This window comes from Argentina silus (genome assembly GCF_951799395.1).
Source record: "Argentina silus genome assembly, chromosome: 11".
NCBI classification, from domain to species: domain Eukaryota; kingdom Metazoa; phylum Chordata; class Actinopteri; order Argentiniformes; family Argentinidae; genus Argentina; species Argentina silus.
Genome location: NC_139665.1, coordinates 21,391,683 through 21,418,703, shown reverse-complemented (window position 1 = coordinate 21,418,703; position 27,021 = coordinate 21,391,683). Strand labels below are relative to the sequence as shown.

General features: G+C 45.4%; 1 protein-coding gene across 1 annotated transcript in view; it reads right to left on the bottom strand.

Moving 5' to 3' along the window:
- kcnh8 (potassium voltage-gated channel, subfamily H (eag-related), member 8) overlaps positions 1–26,405 on the bottom strand; it is a gene marked incomplete at both ends in the record, with an annotated part of 35,758 nt that extends 9,353 nt beyond the window's left edge. Inside the window, 10 exons of the mRNA XM_083681221.1 lie at positions 1,174–1,423; positions 3,050–3,249; positions 3,950–4,162; positions 5,475–5,679; positions 10,614–10,771; positions 10,980–11,214; positions 11,704–11,834; positions 13,953–14,084; positions 15,829–16,062; positions 26,330–26,405. Of these exons, the coding sequence (XP_083537347.1) occupies positions 1,174–1,423; positions 3,050–3,249; positions 3,950–4,162; positions 5,475–5,679; positions 10,614–10,771; positions 10,980–11,214; positions 11,704–11,834; positions 13,953–14,084; positions 15,829–16,062; positions 26,330–26,405 (1,834 nt within the window). The remainder of the gene's footprint in view (positions 1–1,173; positions 1,424–3,049; positions 3,250–3,949; positions 4,163–5,474; positions 5,680–10,613; positions 10,772–10,979; positions 11,215–11,703; positions 11,835–13,952; positions 14,085–15,828; positions 16,063–26,329) is intronic.
- Between the last annotated feature and the right edge of the window lie 616 nt (positions 26,406–27,021).

Here is a 27,021-nt window from a genome sequence, read left to right as displayed (position 1 = left end):
TGGACTCAGGGCACAGATTTTGTATGTGTTTTGTGTTGTGTGTGTGGTCTCGACCACATGCCTGTAACCAGGAAATGCTTTAAGCTCTAATACCCCTAAAGCCATCATAAAGTATTCATCATCATCATCATCATCATCATCATCATCATCACCACCACTGTGAACACTGCTCAGCTGCACTGGCTGTTTTGGTGAGGTACTCTGTCGTGACTACTCATTTTTGCTCTCTCCACTCTCTGTTTCCCTCTCTCTCTCTCATCTATTGTGTGGTACACACGCTTAGAGCTTAGCTGAGCAGTATGGCTGTGAAAAGGTTTGTAAGGAGTTGGCGTGACAATGCTTCAAAAAGCGTTCTCATTCTCCAGACACCCAATGTCAGCCTGACCTTTTGCACAGTCAGCAGGAGAGCCGAAAGAGTGTTCTCCCTGTCAAATGTATACACACATACTGTACACAGCCACACACAGAGAGTCACACACATGCTGCATGCACACACACGCACACGCACACGCGCACGCGCGCACACACACACACACACACACACACACACACACACACACACACACACACACACACACACACACACACACACAGGGAATCAATGACACTCACAGAGACTCATATCATTAAGAAATAGGAACACTCACAAACACGTCATGCTCACAAACAGACACGCAAAGACACACGTGCACACACACGCACACGCACACACACACACACACACACACACACACACACACACACACACACACACACACACACACACACACATTCTTTAAATGATCACTTTGCCCTGGTGAAAAGAGGCTTCTCCTCCACGTCTCCTCCTTGTCTCTCGCCCCAGATTTCAGCACAACAACACCATTTCTGTGCAGGAGGCAGAAAAAGCTTTCTCACTCAGGTAACTAAGTCAGTCCTTTCTATTCCTACACAGTAATACATTAGTTACAACCCAGTCATAAACCAAGACCAACCCACTAAACCACTGGTGGGTCTTACCCCACCACCGCCAGCATCACCCTGCCATTGACCACCTCCTTCTCTCTCTTAAGTACCCCCACCTTTCTCTCTCCCCCAACCCCTCCCCTCCCCCCCCTCTATCCATCTCACCCAGCATGGCCAGCACCATCCCTCCTCTCTCTCTTCGTCTCCCCATGTCTCTCTCTCTCTTACCTAGTATAGCCAGCACCATGCTATCCTTCAGCACCTCCATGGACCCTGAGCAGACAAAGAAGATGGCCTGGAGGGCGTCCCCCTGTCTCAGCAGGTACTCTCCAGGTGCGCAGAAGGTCGTCTTGATGTGGAGGGAAAGCGAGCGTAGGCAGCCCCTGCTGGCCGAGGCGAACAGCGACAACTCCAGGATCTCCTTGTTCAGGTGCATGGTGATGTCAGAGCGCAGCTCGTCTGGGAAGTCCTTCAGCAACTGAGAGAGAGAGAGAGAGGGGGGGGGGGGGGTGATGGGAGAGTGTCCCATTACAATTAGCTAACTGATCAATTAATGTCCCTGATTGGCCAGTGAGTGCACACACCTGGTGTCCCAGGTCTAGATCAGTCTCTGAGTAAAAGGCGGGAGTGAAAACCATCACTGACACTGAAACCCTCAATGACCAGATGAGCTTCGCTATAAAGTTATGAGATCACTACCATTACTAAGTGACTTGCCTCTAATTAAAACATCATCAACCATAACACTGCCGCACATCATCAAAGATGCATTAACTGACCTGAACAGTGCCTTGGTGGACACGACAAAGAATGCGCCCATAAGCCCTGAACCCTGCACAAGCACCTCACACTATACTCACTAAACACAGGCTACACCGCCATCACGCTTTAAAAAGTGTAATCTTCCTCACAACAACATCTGTCAATCTCTCTAGTTCGTCAAAGACCAAAAAAAACGCTGAGCAGAAAGATCAATGACTCATCCCAGGCGGCTTCACTTTAATCAACATTCCTATCTATAATTCATATGCCTGTAATTCATCACACTATCAGAATGCTCTGCTCAACTCTGTTCTGTTCTGGTAAAGGCAAACAGCACCGGAGGGAGGGTGTGTGGGGGGCACCGGTGGTCTCACTGTCTATATGTCTCTGTCTCTGCTCTGGACTGCCTCTGACTCTTCCTTTGTCTCAGTGTCTCTGACTCTCTCTGTCATTCTTCTGACTCTTTCTGTGTCTCTGTTTCTCTGACTCTCTGTCATCCCTCTGCAGTATCTTTCTCTCCCCCTCTCTCCTTGTTGGACATGTTCTCTCTGATACCCCTCTGATAGTCTGTATCATGTGACTGGTGTTTCTGATGATGTCATCAATACCCAGCCAGCAGACAATTGTGGGCCAGATCTTGCGGTGGCTGAGTGGCAGAAACGGCAAGTATTAAATGGGCCAGACCTGGTCCAAATGTGGGGGGCCAGCCGTAGCAATTTGCTGTGGGCCAGCTTTGGTATGAAGAATGTAGCACTGATACGTGCCTGTAGCTACTGGGCCATCTTTGGTCTGAGTGTGGTTGTGACCTGGGCCACATCCAACATGCTGGCCAAGGTCTGGCCTTTTCATGGCAAAGATAAGGCTCAGGAATGGCAGCCAGAGTCTGGCCACTTCTGGCCCAGGGAACAAAGTTGTACCTGGGCCACATCCGGATGCCAGTAGAAAACAGACATGGGCCAGATCAGGCCATCATTTCTCTGCTGTCTGGGTAGTCAATACCCATCTCCAACAATCTAGTGACTTTAAACTCATTCAAAAGAGAGGGCTTGTAGTTGTAGTTAAAAAAAACCCACCTTGCAACAAGTTGCCCAGCTGAATGCACCCCAGTGGTGAACACACCCCAACGATGATGTCCGCTACACACAGACATTTTCCATCAATGAAATTAAGTCCAGCGGGGGAGGCTTACGAAATACTATGAAATGTGACCATTCATTCATTATTTCAAAGGAATTAGAATTGTAAACAAGAGGGAATAAATATACCTTGACCATCGGACCGCCATTGAATGTCTCATTAGATTTAACGCAAAAGGGCTAAGGAGAGAAGGTTTAGGTTTTACCTCGTTGGAGTCGATGCCGTTGTTGACGGACCAGGTGGTCTGGAAGTACTCGAGCATACGCTGCTTGAGCGTCTGGGGCAGGTGGTGCACACGTATGAAGTCCTTCAGGTCCTTGGTGCGTGTGTGGTACTGGGACCAGCGAGAGTACATCCTCTGGATGATGGCTGTCACATTACCAAACACCAAGGCATGCATCAACGCTGGAGGGACGGACGTGGAGAGGAGATGGGTGGGGGGGGTGGGGGGGGAGTATTGAAGGGTTGAAATTTAGACTTTAGCTTAGGGTATGCTGGTTTTAATATGTATAATTTCTTGCGCTTGAAGTGTAAAATAGAATATAATACTTTACACTCTACTGTGCAGAGGATAGTGAATGTATAATTCATAGTATTTGCTACTCCCATATCATTCTTTAATTCATTGTGAGACTTGGGGCTACAGAAATATAATTCCCCCTTGTCAAACACTCTGCTATAAGTCGGAGTATTTGTTTCCATCTCACGTTAACACACACTCGGAGGGTGACAGGAGGGGTGGGAGCGTGTGTATGTGTGTGTGTGTGTGTGTGTGTGTTTTGTGTGTGTGTGTGTGTGTGTGTGTGTGTGTGTATGTTGGGGGGTGATATTGCCCCCAGGCAGCCAAGGACATTTAATACAGCCAAGCTCATGAGCATTCAGGGAGAACATTGTCACTGTGACCTCTGTTAAACCCAAAAACCAAAACTTTGTATACAGTAGATCTTGTTTGGACCAAAACAAATGGTTTCAAAATGTTTTTCTTTGGGGCCCATAATAGGTTGAGCTGGCTCTATGTTCATGTGCGTGTGTGTAGATTGTATATGCATGTGTGTGTGTGTGTGTGTGTGTGTGTGTGTGTGTGTGTGTGTGTGTTCCACTATACCTCCAATGAGCATGGTGCAGATGGAGAAGATTTTCTCAGCGTCTGTGTTTGCCGACACATTACCAAAGCCCACGCTGGTGAGGCTAGAGAGAGTGAAATAGAGAGAGGCGATGTAGACACTTCTCAGAGAGGGACCGCTGCCCCCGGTACCATTCACAACCCCCAGGGCTTCATACGGTGACTCCAGACGCTTCCCCAACTCATGAAGCCAGCCTGTAGACAGACAGACAGACAGACAGACAGACAGACAGACAGACAGACAGACAGACAGATAGACAGATAGATTAATAGGTGGATTAGAAGGAGGATGAAAGGGTCAGACAGAGAGAGAGAGAGAGAGAGAGAGAGAGAGAGACATGGATCGACAGATGTAAAGAGATAGAGACAGAGAGAGATACAGAGAGATAGACAGTAATACAGAGAAACACACACAGATTAGGTGATTTTGATTAAAATCCCCCCCCAAAAATGGCTGCTTTTTTCCAATGACTTTGTAAACATTTACTGCTTTGATCAATTGGCTGAGCTCCCAAGTGAAACCATAATTGTGAGCATCCAGTACCTTCTCTAGGCTGTTTCCAGAACAGTGGGTGCTCATGAGGTGACCAAAACTGATCTTGGGTCAGTTAAGTAATATCTGTGACGTAGGTGCTGGGACAGGCAGCAAGCCTAAGAGACTTTCACTAGGCAATGAATTATGGTAATTGGATATGCTGTAGATCTCTCATAGAAGCACAGGATATGACACTGACGTCGGATCAGCTTTAGAATGCCGTAATTGGGATAGACTGCATTAACCCCCCTGCCTGATATACTGACTTCAGATCATTTTATGACATTGAGGTACAGTAATTGGAAAGACGGCTTCCTTCTCATGGCCCCATCAATACTGACCCAGAATCAGTTTGGTGACGGGGAGAAGTAATTGAGAATACATCATCAATACTGACCAGGGATCAGCCCTAGGGGCCTCATTATGTGTGTGCACAGGAGTGTCCAGGAGTGGTTGAGGGGAAGCCTGAGGCCTAAGGCGGTAATTACTGTGAGAATCACTCCATTCTTAAGTCAACCAAAACCCACAGACAAATAAACAAAGGACATCTGAGTCACTTTCAGTTTCTTCCCCATGAATATTTCATATGTGACACTCATTAGAAATCAATGCAATCAATAAAAGAGTCAACACAGGCAATTAACCCTAGGGGGATACTACTGGAACTGGGATGCAGTAGCAGCTCACTCACCCACATGTCCCAGGAGTCGGCTTTGTCCTCATACCTCGACCTCTATACCACCCTGACCCCCCCCCCCCCACACACACACCTCCCGCCCCGCACCCTCCCACACCCCCTACCCCCCACCCCTACACAGCCCACTGGCCGCACCGATGTCCCAGGAGTAGGCTTCGTCCTCCTACCTCCACCTTTCTACCCTCCCTCCCAATCCACCTCTATACCACCCCTATCTCCGCCCGAGCCCCCCCCCCCCCCCCCCCCTCAAGACAGCCAATTGATCTCTCACTCACCGATGTCCCAGGAGTAGGCATTGGCCTCCATCTCCTTCTTGCCAATGACGTACCAGATGCAGGCCATCCAGTGGGCCAGCAGGGCGAACATGGACATGAGCAGGGTCAGGACCACTGTGCTGTGCTGGGAGTAGCGGTCCATCTTCTGCAGGAGGCGCAGCAGACGCAGCAAACGCACTGTCTTCAACAGGTGGACTACAGACACCTACAAGAAATCACAGCCATTTTGAAATCCACATTGGCGTACAGACATCACTTGTCATATGCTTTCATGTTCTGTTTCAACGCCAACTTGGCAGCAACGATGTTTTGGTGCTTCTTCATCAGGTCCTGAATGTACAGTAAGTCGCAATCAGGGTGACATGGGGCCTTTTTGTTTCGGAACAATCGTTGCATCAACCCAGCAGGAGCAGCGAAGAGCGTTATCATTATCATCACAATCATATCGTCATTCATCATTGTCACCAACATCATCATCATCATCATCATCATCATCATCATCAACATCATTGTGATCTTCAAAGACAATAAAATACCATAAAACATTCTCCTCTCCTAGCAGTTATCAAATACAGTACAGTGCTGCATAATCTTACACTCGTTTAGTTTCCTGACATTTTGGTGCTTACTGCTGAGGGCGATGTCAGGGAGAGAGAGAGGAGAGGGGTTTTTTCTTCTTCTGTGAGCACGATTGCATGAAGACACAGCATCGCATTTAACAATGCAATGGAAGTGAGCAGCAATCTCCCTTTGCCGCCCAGGCAGACAGTAAAGCATATAGGAGTAAAGTGATAAACCAGAGCCACACACACACACACACACACACACACACACACACACACAAACACACAGTCAAGCTGAAAGGAGCAAGGACATATAGAATCGAGCCATAGACACTTTCTATGGATTTACGACACTCATAGTCCCTCCCTGTCCATGGAAAACTTGCTCCACTTCCACCACTTTCTCTTTCTATAATAAAAAGATGGCAAATTGTGAACATTTTAATATCAGATCAATAAACAATAGAACAAGAAATAAACTGGATCCTTGAGTGTAAAAATAGCAATCATAGCAATCATACACTTCTCCACAGATGTGCTCTAAGTGTGTAATAGAAGTGTGTTCATCTCTGTGTGCACCTGTGTGTGTGTGTGTGTGTGTGTGTGTGTGTGTGTGTGTGTGTGTGTGTGTGTGTGTGTGTGTCTTTATGTCTGCATGTGCGTGTGTGTGTGTGTTGCATAAGCATACACCTATCTTCTCTCGCTCGCTCTCTCTCTCTCTCTCTCTCTCTCTCTACACCCTCCCCCCCCTCTCTCTCTCTCTCTTACACACAGGCACACACAATGAATGTAAAGGTCCCTATAGCACCTTCCCAAATTCCTCAGCTGTAAAGGTGCTACGAATGTCATCCATTGTGCACCTGCTCCTGAGGAAATCTCTTAAAGCAGTCCATCATATGCCCTGTCTCCTTAGAGCCTCCCATTCCCACTGGAGCCACACAATCATCCTAGACTTTCTCAGGGACCGAGTGAGAGACGATTTGTGGTGTGTGTGTATGTGGTGTGTGTGTGTGTGTGTGTGTGTGTGTGTGTGTGTGTGTGTGTGTGTGTGTCTGAGAGTGTGTGAGTGTGTGTTTGTGTGTGTGTGTGTGTGTGTGTGTGTCTCTCTGAGAGTGTGTGAGTGTGTGTGTCTGTACATGCGTGCGTGCCTGCATACTTGCGTGCGTGCCTGCATACTTGCGTGCGTGCGTGTGTGTGTGCGTGCGTGTGTGCGTGCGTGCTTGAGTGTGCGTGTGTGTGTATGTGAGGGGTCTTGCCAAGAAGTAGGGAGAGGAGGGGATAGTGGATTGAGATGCATAAGGGAGAGCCAGAGAAGTAGGACAGTAATTGTGAAGAAAGGTAACATAACAGACAGAGAAAGCAACAAAGGGAGAAGAACGACAGAATAAGAGATGAAGGCGAGAGTGGGACTTCAATAGGCAGGGGGAGAGAATGAAATATGAATAAATATGAATGAAATTGGGTGGAACAGCTTGTTCTGAGAAAATCCTGCTCTACGTCAGGCTATGTATGCTGTATGATGAGCAATAGGGGCTCTCTAGAGATGACATAGACACAACCGGAAGATGGTGGATAATGAAGCTACCAGAGCCCTGGGGATTCAGTAGCTCTCCTCTCCACCATCTATCACCCCCCTACTGAGAGAGAGGGCCGTGTCAGACACCCACTTCCTCCAGCTCAGAGGAGGAGACACATGATTTATACCTTTCTCACCTTTTTTTTTCCCGTCGCAACTTTTTCCTCATCATTCTTTCCATTTTCCACTCATTTTTCAATTCTCGGCTCATCATGTGTAAAATTAGCATTTTCTTTTGACTTGACTGAAGTAGCTGGGTTTTAAGGTGGCGAGGGAGGTATGACTGTTCATTATCTCTCTCCCTCAGGCCACAACTCCAGCTCTGTGACCCGTTCAGGATGAAGTACTCATAGGGGTCCGATTTTATTCATCTCTGAGCATTAAGACAATATTGAGGCATCAAGCTGTGTACTTGGACACATTCAGATATTAACTATTCCTCCAGGGGCTAAAAACATAATTCATAGGAGCTGTAATCATAAAAGCTGTAATAACCATAGCGGTGAGGATTAATAATGAACTGCCAATGGCCTTTGTGTAATGACAGTATCATTATTTGGATCACAGTATCCTAATATAACCACTGACCCCCTATGAACTTCTTCAATGCTGAATAAAAACTTACTGTTACAAAAGAGGGAGAGTGGACAGGTGGAATTGGCAGAGTGAGTGGTGCTGTACTCATCCCTAACAATGAGAGGGCTTGGCGCACTAAGGAGCTAAGGGACATTTTCCTAATTCTACAGGAGAGCCAAAACAAAACATTGATTCTGAGCCGATTGTATTATGATGAGTGTTTGTTTATGCACTCTGTTCGGAGGAGAAGTGGGACAGGGAGAGGCTGGCTCATCACTGGAGCAATATAGAAAAAGAGGAAAGACATGGAGAGAAGGAAAGGCAGAGGGAAAGCAAGTGAGAGAGAGTGTGAGCGACAGAGAGAGAGAGAGAGAGAGAGAGAGAGAGAGAGAGAGGCGGACAGAGGGCGAGACAGACCAAGAGACACAGAGAGATAGTACAGGGACCCCTCATCTCATTCTGGTGAAATATGGCCCGCAGCCTTTGCAGGGACATCACTCCAAATGCTCGGCAATTACTGGCCGCGCCTCCACTCCCCTGGCGTACCCGCAGCCCGTGCCCCTGTGCCTGTGCGCCCAAACCACCGTCCTCTGGGAGACCATGGTATTTCCACTAATAGAGTCTGGAACCAACCAGCCCTTTTGCCTGAAGCATGCTATCATATTATCTCTTTCCCGCTCTCTCTGTCTCTCTCTCTCTCTCACTTTTTCTCTCATACTATCTCTTTCACTCGCTATCTCTCACTATTTGTGTTTCTCTCTTGCCCGCTCTCTCTCACGCAATCTCTTTTTATTTCTCTTTCGCTCACTATCTTGCTCTCTATCTCTCTCTTTGTCCTTCTTTATCATATCCCACCCTCTATTGCTCCTTCTTTCTCATTAACATTAATTATCTCTCCCCTGCTTTCTCAACTCTCTTCTCTCTCTATTTCATAGAGACCTTTACTTTACTGTCTCTCTTTCTTTCTATCCTTCTATCCTTCTCATTCTTTCACTTGCTCTTGCTTCCTATCATTCTCCTCATCTCCTTTATCATTCTTTCTCTACGTATTTTCTCTCTCTTCTCTCCATCCTGGCCCAGTATAAATTAGCCCCAGTGGAGTCACAGGTTTGATTTCCTGTTGTTCTATCCTGGAAGAAGAACACAGACGTGCCTACGGTCTGTATCATCCCTGTGTGTGTGTGTGTGTGTGTGTGTGTGTGTGTGTGTGTGTGTGTGTGTGTGTGTGTGTGTGTGTGTGTGTGTGTGTGTGTGTGTGTGTATCCAATATATTGGACCCATTTGATTTGATTTAGTCGACTGGAAGACAACAAAAGGGACAGTAAAGGGAACTGAGAACAGAGACTGAAACTTCCTGGACCATTTCATGAAACAACACCACACAGCCAATCAACACACCCAGGGAGGGTTTCCATTGGGTAATAGAATTCAACCAAAGGCTAGACAGGGAAGCTTCACCACCTTAAAAGAGCATATAATGACTCATTGTATAATTGTTCTGCCAGTGTGTGGTTGTATTATTCTCAAAGGAACCATAGGTTTGTTCTTATGAAACACACAAACCAACTTAGATGAGTAACTTTGTACTATACAGTAGGCCTACCATGTGGATTGCATTATATATTGGACCCAAAGGTCAATCATAATATGCAGTTAAAGTTAGGGTTGCAAAAATATTGTACATTTGGGAAACTTTCCCAAACCATGGGAATTTACAGATCGTTTTGGGGAATCTATGGGAATCTATGAACTACTTTGCAAATGTAAAATATATTTTTCATATTCTGTGTCATCTTGTTTGTGAGTTACAAGAAGGTAGAACATGAAAAGTGTTCATTCATTGAAGTAAGTAATAATTATCAAGTGATATTAAGTGATTTGCCTCATGGTATTATTATTATTATTGCTGGATAAATTAATTAGTTATTGAGTTTGAATTATTGAGTTTCATAGTCAATGGGGAAAATCAATCAAACGTCATTCTAAAACTACCCGTCTCATCTCTTGACGCATGATATATTTAGGAAACAAATTAAGATGCATTTTCCGTAAAGAAAACATCTTGTTTTCTTGTCTTATGTTTTACAGTGCCCCCCCCGCCTTCACATTTTAGTGCCTCAGAGTCTAAAATTGAAATACAATAAATCAGGATTCTCTCCCACTGATCTACACAGAGAACTGTACACTTTCAAAGCGTAAAAAAAATCTAATATTTTTCAAACATTGATTAAAATAAAAGCTTCAAGAACCTGATTGCAGGTGGTATTCATTGTGAAATTGTGTCAACTATTATGATTGCACTCAGGTGAGGTCATTTCAACTCTTTGTTTAACTCGTTGAGAAACATTTTTCATTTTAGGCAATAAAGGATCACACAGCAAAGGGGGTCTTTACTTAATATGCAATCAGATATTAATCACTCACCACGCTGACTTTGAAGGCGTAGAGGAGGTCAAAGGGCAGTGCAGCGACCAGGTCGATGATGAACCATGTGGTCATGTAGTGGATGCAGATCAACCGAGCGTCAAAGATCACCTGACCAGACTTACTCACGTACGTTGTACGGAAACTGAACACAATGTCTAACAGACAGACAGACAGACAGACAGACAGACAGACAGACAGACAGACAGACAGACAGACAGACAGACATTTTAGAGTGCACATACACACAAACACACACACAAAAAGACTCATGTAGTTAGGTTGCCGAACTAGATTAACGGTCTTCAGTCTATACTTAGTTTGATGCATTCTCAAGCATACATACACATACAGGCACAAGCCTACCTATAATAAACAATATCTCTACAGCGATGTCGCTGACTGTTGTGCTCCGTGTCAGGTCATCGTCTCCGATGAAGCAGACATTGTAGGGCACCGTCACGGCAACGTAGAATGTTGCCAGCAGGATCAGCCAATCCCAGCCAGCCTTGAAGGTGCTGAAGTGAAGCAGGATGAACTTGGACTTCTTAGCATCTGCAACCTTGTACTCGGGCAGGGCAGGGAGGTCCCCGAAAACATTCTGAAAGGAAAAGGAAAAGGGGTATTGTTGGATTAAACTGCAACGGTCACCCTACCTAGCCCTGAAAACTCACCCTACCTAGCCCTGAAAACTCACCCTACCTAGCCCTGAAAACTCACAGGGTCTACAAGCTTTTGTTCCAGCCCAGCACATACTAAGCTGTACTGTATACAGTATGTCTGGTATGGTGTTGGGTTTTGGGTCGTCTTACCACAGCCTATGAATCTGGAACATGAAACCAGGCCTCATATTCAGAAAGTGGCTCAGAGTAGTAGTGCTGATGCGTGCTGATAGGATCAGGTCCCTCCTTTCCATGTAATCCCATACAGTCTATTACAATCAAAAAGGCTAAACTGATCCCAAATCAAACAGTTCTACACCGAGACGCTTTCTATACACTGGCCCAGGTTTTGAGTGGAGTTGAGTAGTGTTCCTAAGCTTTGTTGGGTGGCGTTAGTGGTGCCGTTTGGCCGGTGTCGTGTTTGGTACCTTGTTGAGTTTGAGTTTGCTCTTCTTCTCGCGGCTGTGGAGGTGGCCAGAGATGTGGTAGAGCACAGTGCTGCTGCGCAGGCGAGCCGAGCTGAACTGAGATCCAGTCTTCACTCTGCCTCGTCGGCGCTCTGAAGACACACACACACACACACACACGCACACACGCACGCACGCACATGCACATGCACACACGCACACACACACACACACACACACACACACACCATAAAGCATTACAATCAAAGCCTACATGGTCCCTTGGGGTAACTCATAGAAAATAAATCTATCATCACCTTGGGTGAAATGCTTAATATTCCATTCTGGTTAAAATTACAATGAATGCATGGCAGGGGTAATTTTCTGTGACAAAAATTGCGCAATTTACTTGCTGTATGCTTTTGAAAGAATCTTGGCCCTGTTTATTCATTTAATTCAACTCAAACTATTGGTCTGTAATGACAAAGTACGAGTTTCAATGCAAAACTGTTCAGAAATGTTCTCTGAACACTTGTGAACGCTGTCTTACAGAAAACACCACCATTCTATTTTACCTATTTTATTTTCACCTATTTTATAAGGCTGGGCTGCTGGTGGGGTTTAGGCTACTACATGTGTTTTGGTCAAAGTAGTGCTGGTGTATGTATGTGTGTGTGTGTGTGTGTGGGGGGGGGGGGGTGGTTGTGTTAGTTTGTTTGGTGTGGTGAAGTATATATGTTGTGATGAAGTAAGCACCATGTGATTTGGAAGTGGTCGGTAATGACAGCAGGCACTGCTGCTGGGGTTTGGACTGCAGTACCATTCTCACTACGGAGAAAAAGAGATGACGCTCTGGAGGAATAATATAATATAAAATATACAAAGAATAAAAGTGATAACTACTTGCACTAGTGCACGTGTGTGTGTGTGTGTGTGTGTGTGTGTGTGTGTGTGTGTGTGTGTGTGTGTGTGTGTGTGTGGTGTGTGTGTGTGTGTGTGTGTGTGTGTGTGTGTGTGTGTGTGTGTGTGTGTGTGTGTGTGTGTGTGTGTGTGTGTGTGTGTGTGTGTGTGTGTGTGTGTGTGTGCGCGCATGGACCCCAGACGAGGAGAACAGACAGTACTCATCCATAAACCTGGGGAGCCTTGGGGGACGCGACACAGAGACACAGAGACGCTTATTTTTAGATCTAATGAATTTCCCCTCACTTTATAACCAGAGAGGTCAGAGGGATGAGGGGAGAGAGGGAGGCAGGGAGAGAGACGGGGAGAGGAAGGTAGGGAGAGAGACGGGGAGAGAGGGAGGCAGGGAGAGAGATGGGGAGAGGAAGGTAGGGAGAGAGACGGGGAGAGAGGGAGGCAGGGAGAGAGACGGGGAGAGGAAGGTAGGGAGAGAGACAGGGAGAGGAAGGTAGAGAGAATAAAAAAAAGAGAGGGGGGGTGCAGGAAAGAGAGGGGGGGTGGAGGAAGATAGGGGGAGAGGAGGGGAGAGATGTGAGGGAAGGACATAGTGAGAGGGAGAGATAGAGAGTGAAATGGGGAAAGACTGTTAAGAATAAAGAAAACAGAGTGCGGAAGAGAGAGAGGGGCGGGGGGGGGGGTTGTTTGTTGACGACAGTGGGATTGGGTTCCCCTTTTCAGCCCAGACTGTCAAGTGAGCCTGAGGGCCAGATGAGATGTGAGTTAACTGGGTAATCACTGAGGTGTGTGTGTGTGTGTGTGTGTGTGTGTGTGTGTGTGTGTGTGTGCGTGTGTGCGTGTGCGTGTGCGTGTGCGTGTGCGTGTGTGTGTGTGTGTGTGTGCTTGTGAGCATGTGTGTGTGATGAGATGGGTTTCCCATGGACTGAGAAGACCATTGCAGTGCATGAGCAAAACACATGCAAACACAAACGTGGAGAGCAGTATTTTCGCAGTACAGATACTGGAAATCAGATGCAAATGTATTACAGAATTACCATGTAGATATAATTCTAATAGCATGTCAAATCCACAGTCATTATTTCTGGGCTTTTAACTCACTGAAAGTGTTGCAGCACCAGCCATTTCTTTTTATGTGCAAAGTATTTAATGATATGAGTAAAAACAAAACAAAAATGTTGTTTGTTGTTTTATATTATTTTCAGTAATGAGAGCAATTTGACAAAAATTCATAAGGGGCTCATAAGAAATGAACAAACAGTCTGCTGACTTTGGAGACCATAAGCAAGACACACACACACACACACACACACACACACACACACACACACACACACACACACACACACACTGACCTTCTTTCTTGTCCTCTGGGATGGCTTTGGCTTTGGTGTCAGTGATGTCCTTAAAGGAAGCCAGGAAGAGAACGACGTCGCCCTTCTCATTCTTAATGGGAACGATGTCCAGCAGGCACCAGAACAATGCAGCTGCAAGGGGGGGGTAACACCCACACACACACACACACACACACACACACACACACACACACACACACACACACACACACACACACACACACACACACACACACACACAACATCACGCAAGACACACATTATACACAACATCACGCAATACACACATTATATACAACATCACACAATACACACAGTATACACAACACACACATAACACACGCAATCACGCAATTTACCATATTACACACAAACCCATCAAACCCCAGTCAGAGATCAACCAAAACAAATTGCTACTTTCCAGATACAAGAACTCCCTCAGGAACAATAATTCCTAAGATAGAGCAACTCATTCTCTATTATTTAAGCAATGTTTAAATAAAATCAAGATCTCTACATAAATGAAACAGTCTTGGTAAACATGTGTGATGAAATTGACACTATTTCAGAGATACAAGTGTGCAGCCCTTGGGTACAGATAGTGTGTGTGTGTGTGTGTGTGTGTGTGTGTGTGTGTGTGTGTGTGTGTGTGTGTGTGTGCGTAAGTGTGTGTGTGTGTACAGTAAGAGGGGAATTCCTAGGGAGCTCCCTTTGATCCCTGCCGGTGATGTCTCACTTATCTCCCTGTTCCGCAGCAGGAGACAGCTGAATCATCAAACGCATGCACACACAATCCTGCTCCTGACTAACACACCACTTTCTTTCACAGAGACTCACAGAGCGACGAAACTTTCTCTAGAAAGATGAAAGAGAGAGAGAGAGAGAGAGAGAGAGAGAGAGAGAGAGAAGAGAGAAATGGAGAGAGAGAGAGAGAGAGAGAGAAAGAGAGAGAGAGAGAAATGGAGAGAGAGAGAGAGAAATGGAGAGAGAGAGAGAGAGAGAGAGAGAGAAATGGAGAGAGAGAGAGACAGAGAAATGGAGAGAGAGAGAGACAGAGAAATGGAGAGAGAGAGAGAGAGAGAGAGAGAGAGAGGTGCCTCTGGAGTGTGAAGTGTTAATGGAGTTTCATGACTCAGTATATGTAATAGTGTCTGGCTGTTTCTGAGTGATGGCTGTGTGTATAGAGATGCTCCCGGATCAAGGGGAATTACTGTCTTACCTCATTCAGCCACAGAATCCCTAGTTTATCAGCGCCAGTATTTTAAAGCAGCAATACTTTAAGTTTCACTTTAACTTTTGGCTTGCGTTCCTGCGGCTTGGTTCTCAGTGGAATCCACGCACATGCACAGACTTCAGCACAGACTTCAGCACAGACTTTAGCACAAACTTCAGCACAGACTTCAGCTTCACTCATAAGCACTACTTTTAGAACTACAGTATAGGCTGAAATGCTACAAAGGATTCATTCAATAGGGTTTTAATGAGACTAGGCCACCGAATAGCTCCATCCATCCATCCATCCACTCTGCTTTAAATAGAGACACTCTATATAGCCACATATATTATAAAGTGAAATAGCCACAGGGAAATGCCCTCCATTTAAAGGAGCACCATGTCTAATTTCCAAATCTAAGTCTATGATTAATCTGCAGATGTTAGATGAGTCTTTAATCAAACCTTTGTCCAGTACTGTGTGAGCTAAGGCGATTTTAAGGTGTGGATTGAGACAAATGTGTGATACAGTCAAGGTTATGTATACTGATGGTGGAAGAACTAGACAGATGGCATCCTCCATTGTTTTCACCCATCCTGACTCCTCAAATCAGTTCAGACTAAGGAGGAGAGACTAAAGTCAGAAACAAAACTGTTCCCTCACCTGTCTTTTTGTAGAACATGATCTCGTCCTTGAACTCCTTGCGTTCCTCGAGCGCGTCGTCGATGCTGAGGATGATGGTGTCGATGGTCTCAGGGCCGAACAGGAACTTGCACGCGCAGCTCTTCTGCATGACCTCGGCTCGAGAGAAGCCAGTGAGCTCACAGAAGCCATCGGAGCAGTAGACGATGGGGAAGCCCTGCGCCACCTGGGCGTTAGCCAGGATAAAGTTGCTGTCTGGTGGAATCAAAGACCAAAGAGCCAAGATGAGGAAGAGATAAGGTAAGGAATTAAGAGAAGGACTCATAAGAAGGAAAGATTAAAGTACATTTATGACCCCCAAAAAAGTGTAGCCATTTGTAGGAGGGGGTGGGTGAGGGGTCAGGGTTAAGTATGGGATGAGAGGTTGAGGAAGGTGAAAAACAGAATAATACTATTCATTTATCATCTACTATACAGTATGTGTTGTTGCAAGAGTCAAAGTGGCGGGCCTAGTCTTTACAACTGCACGTTTCCATTTGCTTTCATTACAAAATCAATTTTATGCCTCAACAATTCGGTTTTTGCTGACTGATACTTAATTGTTTTCTGTCTTGTGTCAGAGGAAACAACAGTAATTCTGAGGTTTGAATATTGCGGCTCGGAGCAGAACGCTTGTACGTGTGCCTCAACGGGGACTAACTGCTGATGTTCCATTTCCTAATTGGAATTACGGACCCCGAATTCCATCTCCACAGTCACTGCCTCACTAAAAAAAGGTTGGATGAGTCTGGCGAGGAGGAACAACTTTAAGAATGTTTGATATGAATCAGCAGAAATTTCTGGATAGGGTTTTTCTGTCTCCCTGAGCCCAGACAGTGGAGAGGAGACAGGCCCGTGCCTCGGGGCTCCTCTGCTGTCAGACGGCTGTGCTTCTCTCCAGGCACTGAGTGAGAAGTGGCCGACAGGACCGGGTATCTCAGTGGAATCACAGCTCGGACCCCACATCCCGCCTGCTGCTTGCCCCGACAACACCACACTGAGAGGACGAGAGGATGTTGCCAACAGCTAACAGTCACAAGGGTGCACGGGAGACAATGGATTAATGAATTACTCATGAGTTGCCACTTTGTTTGTGAAATTGTCTTTGATTCAGTTAGACTTCTCTTTTGATATTGTTGATAGGTTGATATTGTTTTGACATTGTTCATATTGCCCGCTGTAACCTGTGTATGTGACAATAAACGTGACTTTGACTTTGACTTTGATGCACTGATTTTGTGTAGCAGGTATGACCGCTGATCATATCACACACACACACACACACACACACACACACACACACACACACACACACACACACACACACACACACACACACACACACACACACACACACACACACACTCACACACACACACACACACACAGTCCCCATCTGGATGTGCCTTGCTCTGTAATGGGACAGATTGAATTCAAGCACTAAACTGATTGGGGGCGGTGGGTGTTGCACGTAGTCTTGAATAATCATAAGGAAACTAGTAGAGAATGAAGTACTACACTCCTCCTTCCCAACTACCTCTCTCTCTCTCTCCCTACCCTCCCCACTCTGTGACAACACTACCCTCCTCTCCTTCCTCCATCTCTCTCCATCTCTCTCCATCTCCTTCCTCCATCTCTCTCCATTTCTCTCCTACATCTCTCTCCATCTCCTTCCTCCATCTCTCTCCATCTCTCTCCATCTCTCTCCATCTCCTTCCTCCATCTCTCTCCTACATCTCTCTCCATCTCTCTCCATCTCTCTCCTACATCTCTCTCCATCTCTCTCCTACATCTCTCGACAATGTGATCCTCACACGACAGGATCATGACTGCCATAAACTGAGATAGCTGATTGGTTGTTTACTCCTGGTGTAAAATGTGGGTTGTGGCGATAGAGATAGATCCAGTTGTATCTATAGATAGAGACTGCTCTTCCAGGTGAGTACGACAGATTGGCAGTCGGTACGGTGACTTTTAATGAGCATTTCAAAACCGCTACTGTAAAGCTACTGTAAAGCTGTGTGTAAAGCTAAAACCATTATTGCCACCACCTAAATCTCCACCAAACTTCTCTCACTCCCCTTCCCTTCCTCACTCTCCTCTATCTGACCTAGGCTACCATCCCTCCACTCCTCCTTTGTCCTTCCCCCCTCTTTCCACATAATCCACACTTCTTCCATCCAACCCTTATTCCTCACAACAGTCCTTTCCCCATTCCTCTGTTTTGGGGGGCTAGGGCTGTGCAGTAGTACCCCTCTCCCTCCTCCCTCCATTCTCTCCATCTGCTCTCTGTCTCCCTCCTACTGTTCTGGAGCTCACTATCTAATTACTCTTCCTCTCCTCCCATCCCCCTGAATCCCTCTACCCATCCCTCACTTTCCATCCTTCAATCTCTCTCTCGACCACTCTCCACCCCACTTCAGAGCTCTCATCATCCCCCCTCATCCTTTCATCCTGCCAGTCCCTCCCCTTTTGCACCTCTCTATCTTCCCATCCTCTTCATCTCCACTGTTCCTCTTCTCTGCTCATCCCTCCATCCCAATGTTTCTTCTGTCCCTCTTTCCTCTCCTCTCCTCTACCCTTGCTATCCCTCTCTCCTTCTCTCTCTTTCTCTCCCCCCCTCTCTCTCTATTCTGAATGCCTTTGCCTAATTGCTCCAGTGTAGGAGCCAATAGATCATCTCCCCCTGTGCTCACACTGCTCTCTGACAGCTGCGTGAGAGTCCCCACTGGGAGGGAGGGAGGGAGGGAGGGAGGGAGGGAAGGAGGGAGGGAGGGAGGGAGGGAAGGAAGGAGGGAGAGAGGGAGGGAGAGGAAGGTAGAAAGGAGGAGGCAGAGGAATGTGGGAGGGAGAGAGGGAGAAAGGGAGAAGGCAGGAAGAGGATAAGGGAGATGGAGGGTAGTAAGAAGACATTTAAAAAGAGGATGGAGAGAAGGATGGAGAAGAGAAGGAAGCACGGAGAGGACATTGTACTGGTGGTTAGTTTTGTAACGGTGGTTAGTTTGTGATGAGTCTGTTAAGCATCTATGTCAATCAATTTCAATCTATCTATGTCTATATCAACAAGGATCTTCAACTACCTCAAACCTGATGAACTGCTAAACACACATGAATAATTACACTGTAAACTGGTGTTACTGGACCGAAAACATGTCTGACAGTCCGACATTAGAATTAGTCTCCCCCTTCAAACTCTCATTTCTCAGCTGTGCTAGGTGGGTCAGGGGGAATCAGTGGCAGCACAAACTACAGCATCAGGTACAGTACTTCACTCTCTGGAAATGAGGTGGGGGATCGGTGTGTGTGTGTGTGCGTGTGTGTGAGAGAGAAAAATATCTGCTTTGCCCCAGATTTGGGTTTTATAACATATCCCCCCCACCCCCCACACACACCCCCCTCGACACCCCCCTCGACACCCCTATCCCATCCTGAATGGCAGCACCTGAGCTATTTACGGAACACAGGTGATTTGTGAGGTGAACAAGGGGTATCGGGATAGGTGGCAAGATGGGGGGAGGGAAGGAGGGAAGGAGAGAGTGACAGGGTCACACAGGGTGACACAGAAGGAGGGTGAGATGGATGCAGAGACAGGTGTGAAAGGGGGAGATGGAGGAATAGGCGAAAATGGGGAGTACATTTCAGAAAAAGGGAGAAAGGGAGAAGAGAAGAGAAGTAGAGAAGTAGAGTTTTAAGAGGCTTCCTCAATTCCCTGCAGGTGTTGTACCAGCAGTCCCTCATATGTACCTGCTGACTGGCAGCATGAGGTCCCACCCCGAGGCCGCGTCCATCTCACAGCCAGTCACACTGAGGTAAACCTGGTTACCACAGTAAAACTGAGAGAACCAAGGCTACTGCAGTAGTCACACCAAGGTAACCAAGGTAACTATACAAGGCAAGGCAAGGCAAGTTTATATAGCATGTTTCATACACAGAGGTAATTAAAAGCGCTTTACATAAAATAGATAAACAGGAAAGAGTGAAAAAGTGTGTCTCATTCTCGTTCATTCTGTTTTTTTTGTTGCTATCGTTTATCACAGTAATTAACTAGAAACTACACTTCATCCAAGTATTCTACCAACAAGCGACAATACTGCATTTCACACCGGTTGTGTGATGATGGTGTGGTCTGGAGGAAGATCTGCTAAACCTGTTCAACACATGAATACACACACACACACACACACACACACACACACACACACACACACACACGCATACACACACATACACATAAACACACACAAAGACACACAGCTGCACACAAACACCCTTTCAACCAAGATCCTCTCATACTAATAATTGGAGACTTCAAATCATTAGACAAACCCTCAGCTTTAATCAGCTTTTCCTTTTTAGCTCTTTATCATAAAATCCCTCTGGCGCATAGCAGCAGAAACATTACTTGAGTCATTACATTTGATAAATTCCTGTAATTTGGAAGGAGGTCGCCTCACTCTCTTTCTCTCTCTCTCTCTCTTTCTCTTTCTCTCTCACACACACACTTGATTGTCCTCTCGCTTTTCTTCTCCATCATTTTAAGATTTTCTGAAGTCCACTCCCTCTCTCTACCTCTCTCTACCTCTCTCTATCTCTCTCGATTCTCCTCTCTTCTGTTCTCTCTCTCAACCCCTCCACCCCTTCTATTCCCCTCTCGAACAATTAATTAAGTCTAAAAATGGTTGTGTGGGTTTTGGCCCAGACTTTCCGTTACTAAAACCCAGTTTGCCAATCGTTTTGGACAGTCCATTAAAGTTGATGATTAGGAGACGGGAACTCAGTAATTAGGCTTGTTACCGAGGCGGAATTTCCACAGCAACAGGACTCTCCAGCCATACTTTTACAGAACTCCCTGAAGTTTCTAGAACAGACAGAGGAGTCTCCCTTTTTGTGTGTCCTATTACGTTCCAGCTTTCTGAGTTGAAAATGTGGTCAGTGGGGTTACGTGTCGTACCCATACAGAGAGTGGTGGTGTCTCCTGCACTTCCTCCTCCCTCAACCAGTCATGTAGCTGAATAGGGAGTCTCTGGTGGGAGTTAGAGGAAGGTAGATCCTGTACCTCTCCTCTTAAATGAGTGCTGAAACAAGAGGCGTGAGGGTGGAATGAATCAACGTTCTTCTTTCTGTTTTTTACATCTTTGATGTAAATGAAACAGTGCTGTCGTCACATGATATGAAAGCTGCTGTGGAGAATAGGAAGGGAACTATGCTAGTCCGGGCTAGTGAGAGAACTATGCTAGCCCAGGCTAGTGAGAGAACTATGCTAGCCCAGGCTAGTGAGAGAACTATGCTAGCCCAGGCTAGTGAGAGAACTATGCTAGCCCAGGCTAGTGAGAGAACTATGCTAGCCCAGGCTAGTGAGAGAACTATGCTAGCCCAGGCTAGTGAGAGAACCAGAGATAGAACTCTCTTACTCCTCCTCCACAGTACATGATGACTGATCACTCATTCACTGGTCTCATCACTGCCCTCATTGTTTCGCCACTATTCAATTTATAGATAAAGTATTAAGTATTACTGTTGATATAACCACATACAAATGTGATACATACTGTATGTGTTGCAAATGTGATAGATATGTAATCCACTAGTTCTAAAAGTTTCCTTCAGCACCATCTTCTTAAGATGCTTATTGGATCAGGGTATGCAGGGTATTTAGTGGAAAGAGTAATTACCTCATTATGTCTGCAAGGGTTCAAGAGGTAATTGTTACTTGTTGTTAATTGTTACTACTGGGAATAACACCCGTATGCAGCTTCTCTCTTCACAGCTTCTGTAGGTCTGACACCTGGATGTCTCTGTGACAGCTTCCTCTATTGTACTTGAGACCCGGGTGAGCTTTAAACATTCCTTTACCTTCCCAACTCTAATCATCAGGATCCCAGGGCAAATCTTCAACAGCTTAATTAGAGAAAAGTTAATCACAGGATGGGAGTCAGCTGCTCTCTTCTCGTAACACACACACACACACACACACGCACACACACACGCACACGCACACGCACACGCACACACACACACACACACACACACACACACACACACACACACAGTGCCACTGCTGATACACACACACACACACACACACACACACACACACACACACACACACACACACACACACACACACACACAGACACACACATAGTGCCACTGCTGATACACACACAGACACACACACACACATCTTTCTCTAAAAGCCAGCATCAGCATGTCACGCTTCAGTAATTACCTGCCTGGTGGTGGTGGTATTCGTGTGTGCTGAGAGCAGGAAAATTCAATCTCAATGAATGATCGTGACGGAGGACCACAGAGGTTCACTATGGGAGACTTTACACAGTGTTCTGCTGGGGGGGGGGAGTTGGGTAAACAATCTAGGTCATTGATTTTTGCCAATGTTTACAACTGAAGCATCAAGTCAAGCCAAATCACAATAATCCTTAGATTGCATTCCACATTCAGTCCAATGTTGATTAACCGTTGGCAATGCTAAATGTGTCTTTACAGTGATTCATTACATGTACCTTTAAGACATTTAAGTTGTGACAAAACATGGATGGCTGATGATGTCACATGATCATTGACACAGTGTGTGGTACACCAGGAAAGGGTAGAGGATAATAAGTCTTTTTCAAGACTGTCTGTCATCATGCTGATCTACAAGTTAATTGCCAGTTACCCATACAAGCCTTGCAATGAAAGAAATCATCTCTTACAAACGGATTAAGATACTATACTCCCTAGATGCAGATCTTAGGTCAGTTTACTTTTGTTAAGGTTAGGATCTGTGGTAGGTAAGCAGATCCTAGATCTGTGCTTACAGGCAACGTCTGAGCATAATAAACAGCACTCTCGGTGGGTCTTGACTGTATTCAGCTGAAGAGTGGTGGTGTTCTCATTAATGTCCTGACTGTGAGCACAGACAGAGCCCAACATAATGAGAGGGATGCGTTTGTGCCCGTTAGATGAGCTCCAACTATTCTAGTAACCGCCACTCAACACTGATGACAAGCCCACTTTACCGTCTCCTACGCTCAATCATCAACTATTAGTGGGACTCATAGAGTGTCAACTCCATCTCTGTTGACTTGCAGCAAACCACAATGCTCACTATTAATTGTCCCCCACAATGAAATTGGGGAGGGGACTATGGATCGGTCACCATCCAGTCGTATGTCAAGCGCTTTATCGACAATTTTGACGAAACTTGGTTGAACGATGTGTCTTGCTATGGAGATCCATTGTCAGGAGTTTCGAGGTGACACCGATTCAGGTGACAGGTTGTTATCATTAAAAACGTTATAATAGGGTGCAAAGAGGGGAGTTTTCAGACTGCACCTTTTGGCCAATCGACTGTTTTTAGTTTTTGTTTTGGACTGCCTTCAAATAAATCCAAAGCTGTAAGAAGCAAGAATGATAATGAATCAAACAAACACTACATGTTCAGGTAACTTTTCAGTCATACATTTGAATAATTGTCACCAATTCACACAAGGATGGGCGCTACATCATGTTGACTGTACACTTGTTTTCTTTTATCATTGTAGAGGTAAACCCAGTTGTTGACACTTAAGAAATGAACGGGCAATATATTAATCGATGGAACATTTATGAATAATCTGTATTGGGGAAATTCTTGAAAATGTATTATTTAAAAGCATGAAGAAAATATAATGTTAGTGGCGGCTTTCAAAACAAAGACAGTGTGACAGTTATACCAGCTCATCTAGGCCTAGTATAACTTCAGTGGGATCATCTGCACTGATCCAGGCCTTGTTTCATTCCCTTCTGGTCAGTTCAACAGACCAAATGTGTCCAGTCAAGCTCCACTGGTTCCAGTTTGTTTAATCTTGCAGTTCAAACCCAACTCAAATTCAGGTTCCTGCAGCTCAAGGACAGTGTTTTATACACTGGGGTGCTGTAGAGTAGTTGGGCTCCATACAGTAAGACTTAATTCCCCTGTGGGACTATTACGATGTACCTGCTGTCAGCACATCTTCAAATCTACCCCCATAGCTGAGCCTGGTATGACACTATTTGTTTATACAGTCTGAAATAAAGACGTGTGTCTATTGTTAGTCTGGTGTAACGCCATTACCAGTCAGGGTAATTAATCAACTCAGCAGAATTAGAGCAGTGAAACACAGAATGTTCCTACAATAATCCAATGCTACCTATATAGAGTAAATAGGCCTAAAGGGATAATCTGGGATTGGTACATACATTGTTTTACTTTTTAACAAATTATATAGCCATTGATTATTGAATATACTTAGAAATGCCTCATGAGTTTAGATCAATTTTCTTATCCCATTAAAACCTATAAGCTTGTTTTACTCTGTTGTTTGTAAACAATGCAATTGTAAACAAACACTGTAATGCTTCAAAACATAAAACTAATGAGCTAAAACTATGATTTTGATCTCATGGATGGTCAGTCCTTGCATCCATAGCTCTGTCTTTGAATTTGAGAGTGGTTACATTTCTCCAGCCCCATCCCTCAGCTGTTAACCAAAAGAAGTGGAGGGTGACCGCTTTGTTGTTGTCTGAATCTCAGATTGACCCTTTAAGACTATTGCCCACACTGTTTCAAAAACAGCTTTGATTAGTTAGCTATTGCCTACTTTCTAGGGTCCTTTGTAGCTCAAGAATGACTTGAAAATATCTAAGTTGGAAACAGCACTAATAGCCTAATACTCTACACCACTTCTGAAACAATGGTCACTCCAATCATCACTCTGCCAGAAAACGACCCCTTTGTATCTAAGGCGAGAGAGAGAGAGAGAGAGAGAGAGAGAGAGAGAGAATGAGAGAGAAAGAACGAGAGAGAAAGAAGAAAATAAAATAAAATAAAGAGGTCGTTTTTTAAAGACGCCTGTAAGTGATCAGCCTCAGGAAGAATACCTGCTGTAATGCTGCCGCCGACCAATTAATTTTGATAGATGAGACTGCTACTGTCAGAGCCTCGGGAGGAACATCACACCACACCACAGGACTTGGTGGCCCAAGACTGGAGATAATAAATGTTCATTTGACTCGGTGTGTTTGTAGAATGTCTACACAATGTTGTTGTGTGAAAAACTAAAGGTTCCAAATGTAACCCAGGTTCTCTGAAGGGGATGAGGGAGAGCCCTCACTATGGGACACATACTCTTTACCTTTCACTGAAGTCCACTGTTCACTAAGCTGGTGATGCTTGCAAGAGATAGCTCTGCCTATCACCCGTCTCAATAGAGGGACACAGCAAGCACACCGTTTCATCCAGCAAACCCCTCTTCACCTCATCTCCTTCAGAGAACCTGGGTTACATTTGGAACCTTTAGCTCTCTTCCAGTCCACACAGGTCGATCCTTCAGCCTGGGATACCTGCAAAACACCCTGGAAACCTGTATGAATACAAGGATGTACCCCATCTACGTCACACAGTCTCCAAATCAGCACTCGGGACAATATGCACCACAGAGGGCACAGTCACGTCCAGGCTGTGAAACCTTTGAAAGGTATGTGGAGAAGCTGGCAGCATTACATATCTCTGAAACAGAGACACCCTTGAACAGGGCCCAGGACGCCACCAACCTGCTGCTGGAGTGCCCCCCGGATCCCCACAGGGGGCTGCAATCCCAGAGAATTGTAAGCCTCAACAATGGCCCCCACTATCCAATAGGAGAGGTGCAGTGTAGACAGTGCCTAACTTTTGGCAGGGTTCGCAAAGAAGATGAACAACTGGTCTCAAACCCTGAATGCCGCTGTCCTTGCCATACGAACACATATTCGGCAGGCTTGCAGAACGTGACGTGAACATGTCGCCACTGTGACGTATGACGTCACGCCTACGCAATGTGAATAGGATGGCAAATTGAGACCTTGGGAAAAAACATGCATCCATTCAAAATATATGTTAATTTGACGTTTTTTCAGGCACTCAGTCAGACATCAGGTGACTTAGTGAGCAGTATCAGTCGCCCCCTGTGGGTCATTAAAGGCACTATCCTCCCCTCATACATTCACTGTCCATGGTGCTGAACTTCATTGACCGTATAGTGCTCGCCCGCACCCTCTCCATCACAATGGTTTAATAACAAAACGTAGTTTTTGAGATAGGCTTACAAATTACGGTATTCATTTTATTTATTTTTTACTGTATCAATACATTGAACAGATATTATTCAAACTCATATTACGTTATAAGCTACGACCAACCCACCAGAAAAAAATAATTTTGAGGGGCAAAAAACTTTTCGAAGTGCTTTTGTTGCTCTTTTGTTGAGCTTGTTATAAACAGATTTTCGTAAAAGTGTAGGCCTATTGGCGAAAAGGTAGTAGCAATAAAGTTAGACCATGATCCATGGGTCTACTCATAGCCTATACTACCTATCCATACTGCATATTTCAACGCAGATTTGAGACAGAGTACTGTAGTATTGCCTACAACATAGATTAAAAAGTTACCATATCCCATCAAACAGAAAGAAAAAAACAAACTCACGTGTGCCGTCAAACCGTGTGGCTATCGTATCCAGAAACGTGTTCTGCGGGGCTAATAATCCCTTCATCACAGGCATTTTCCCACCCTGTTGTCGAAGTCCCCATCAAAGTTGCCGAAGAGAATGTGTGAGCTGACCAAATGTGTGAGGCGCGCCTGTTAACGCCGTTCAGTCTTGATATCAGGGAGCTCCTCAGTCCGGTAGTTCGGTGCAATCCGATCTCTATCGAGTGAGGCGCGTGTGTGAACGATGCGCGCATCCGGCACCGTGTGTGTGTGTGTGTGTGTGTGTGTGTGTGTGTGTGTGTGTGTGTGTGTGTGTGTGTGTGTGTGTGTGTGTGTGTGTGTGTGTGCGCTGTAAGTAAAGATGACGCCTGCAGGTGCAATTCAGGTAACAGCCGGGGACGCCCGTGAGAGAGTGAGACGCGGGGACGGGCTTTCTGTCAGCAATGTCATTTTTATGTTATGTTGTTGGATTCAAATATCATTAATTTCTACTGCGCAAAAGCAGAGACGACCAATTACCCTCAACTGTCATCAAACCATACATTTTCAACAGTCTGAAAGGGCAAAGTGTTGGAACAAAATTGAGTAAAAACTTGTTTTCTTCTGCTATTTCTAAAACCTTTTGTCTAAAACACATTTTAACGTATGACCTTGTTTCATTCAGTGAAACTTTAATACAGAGTTATGTC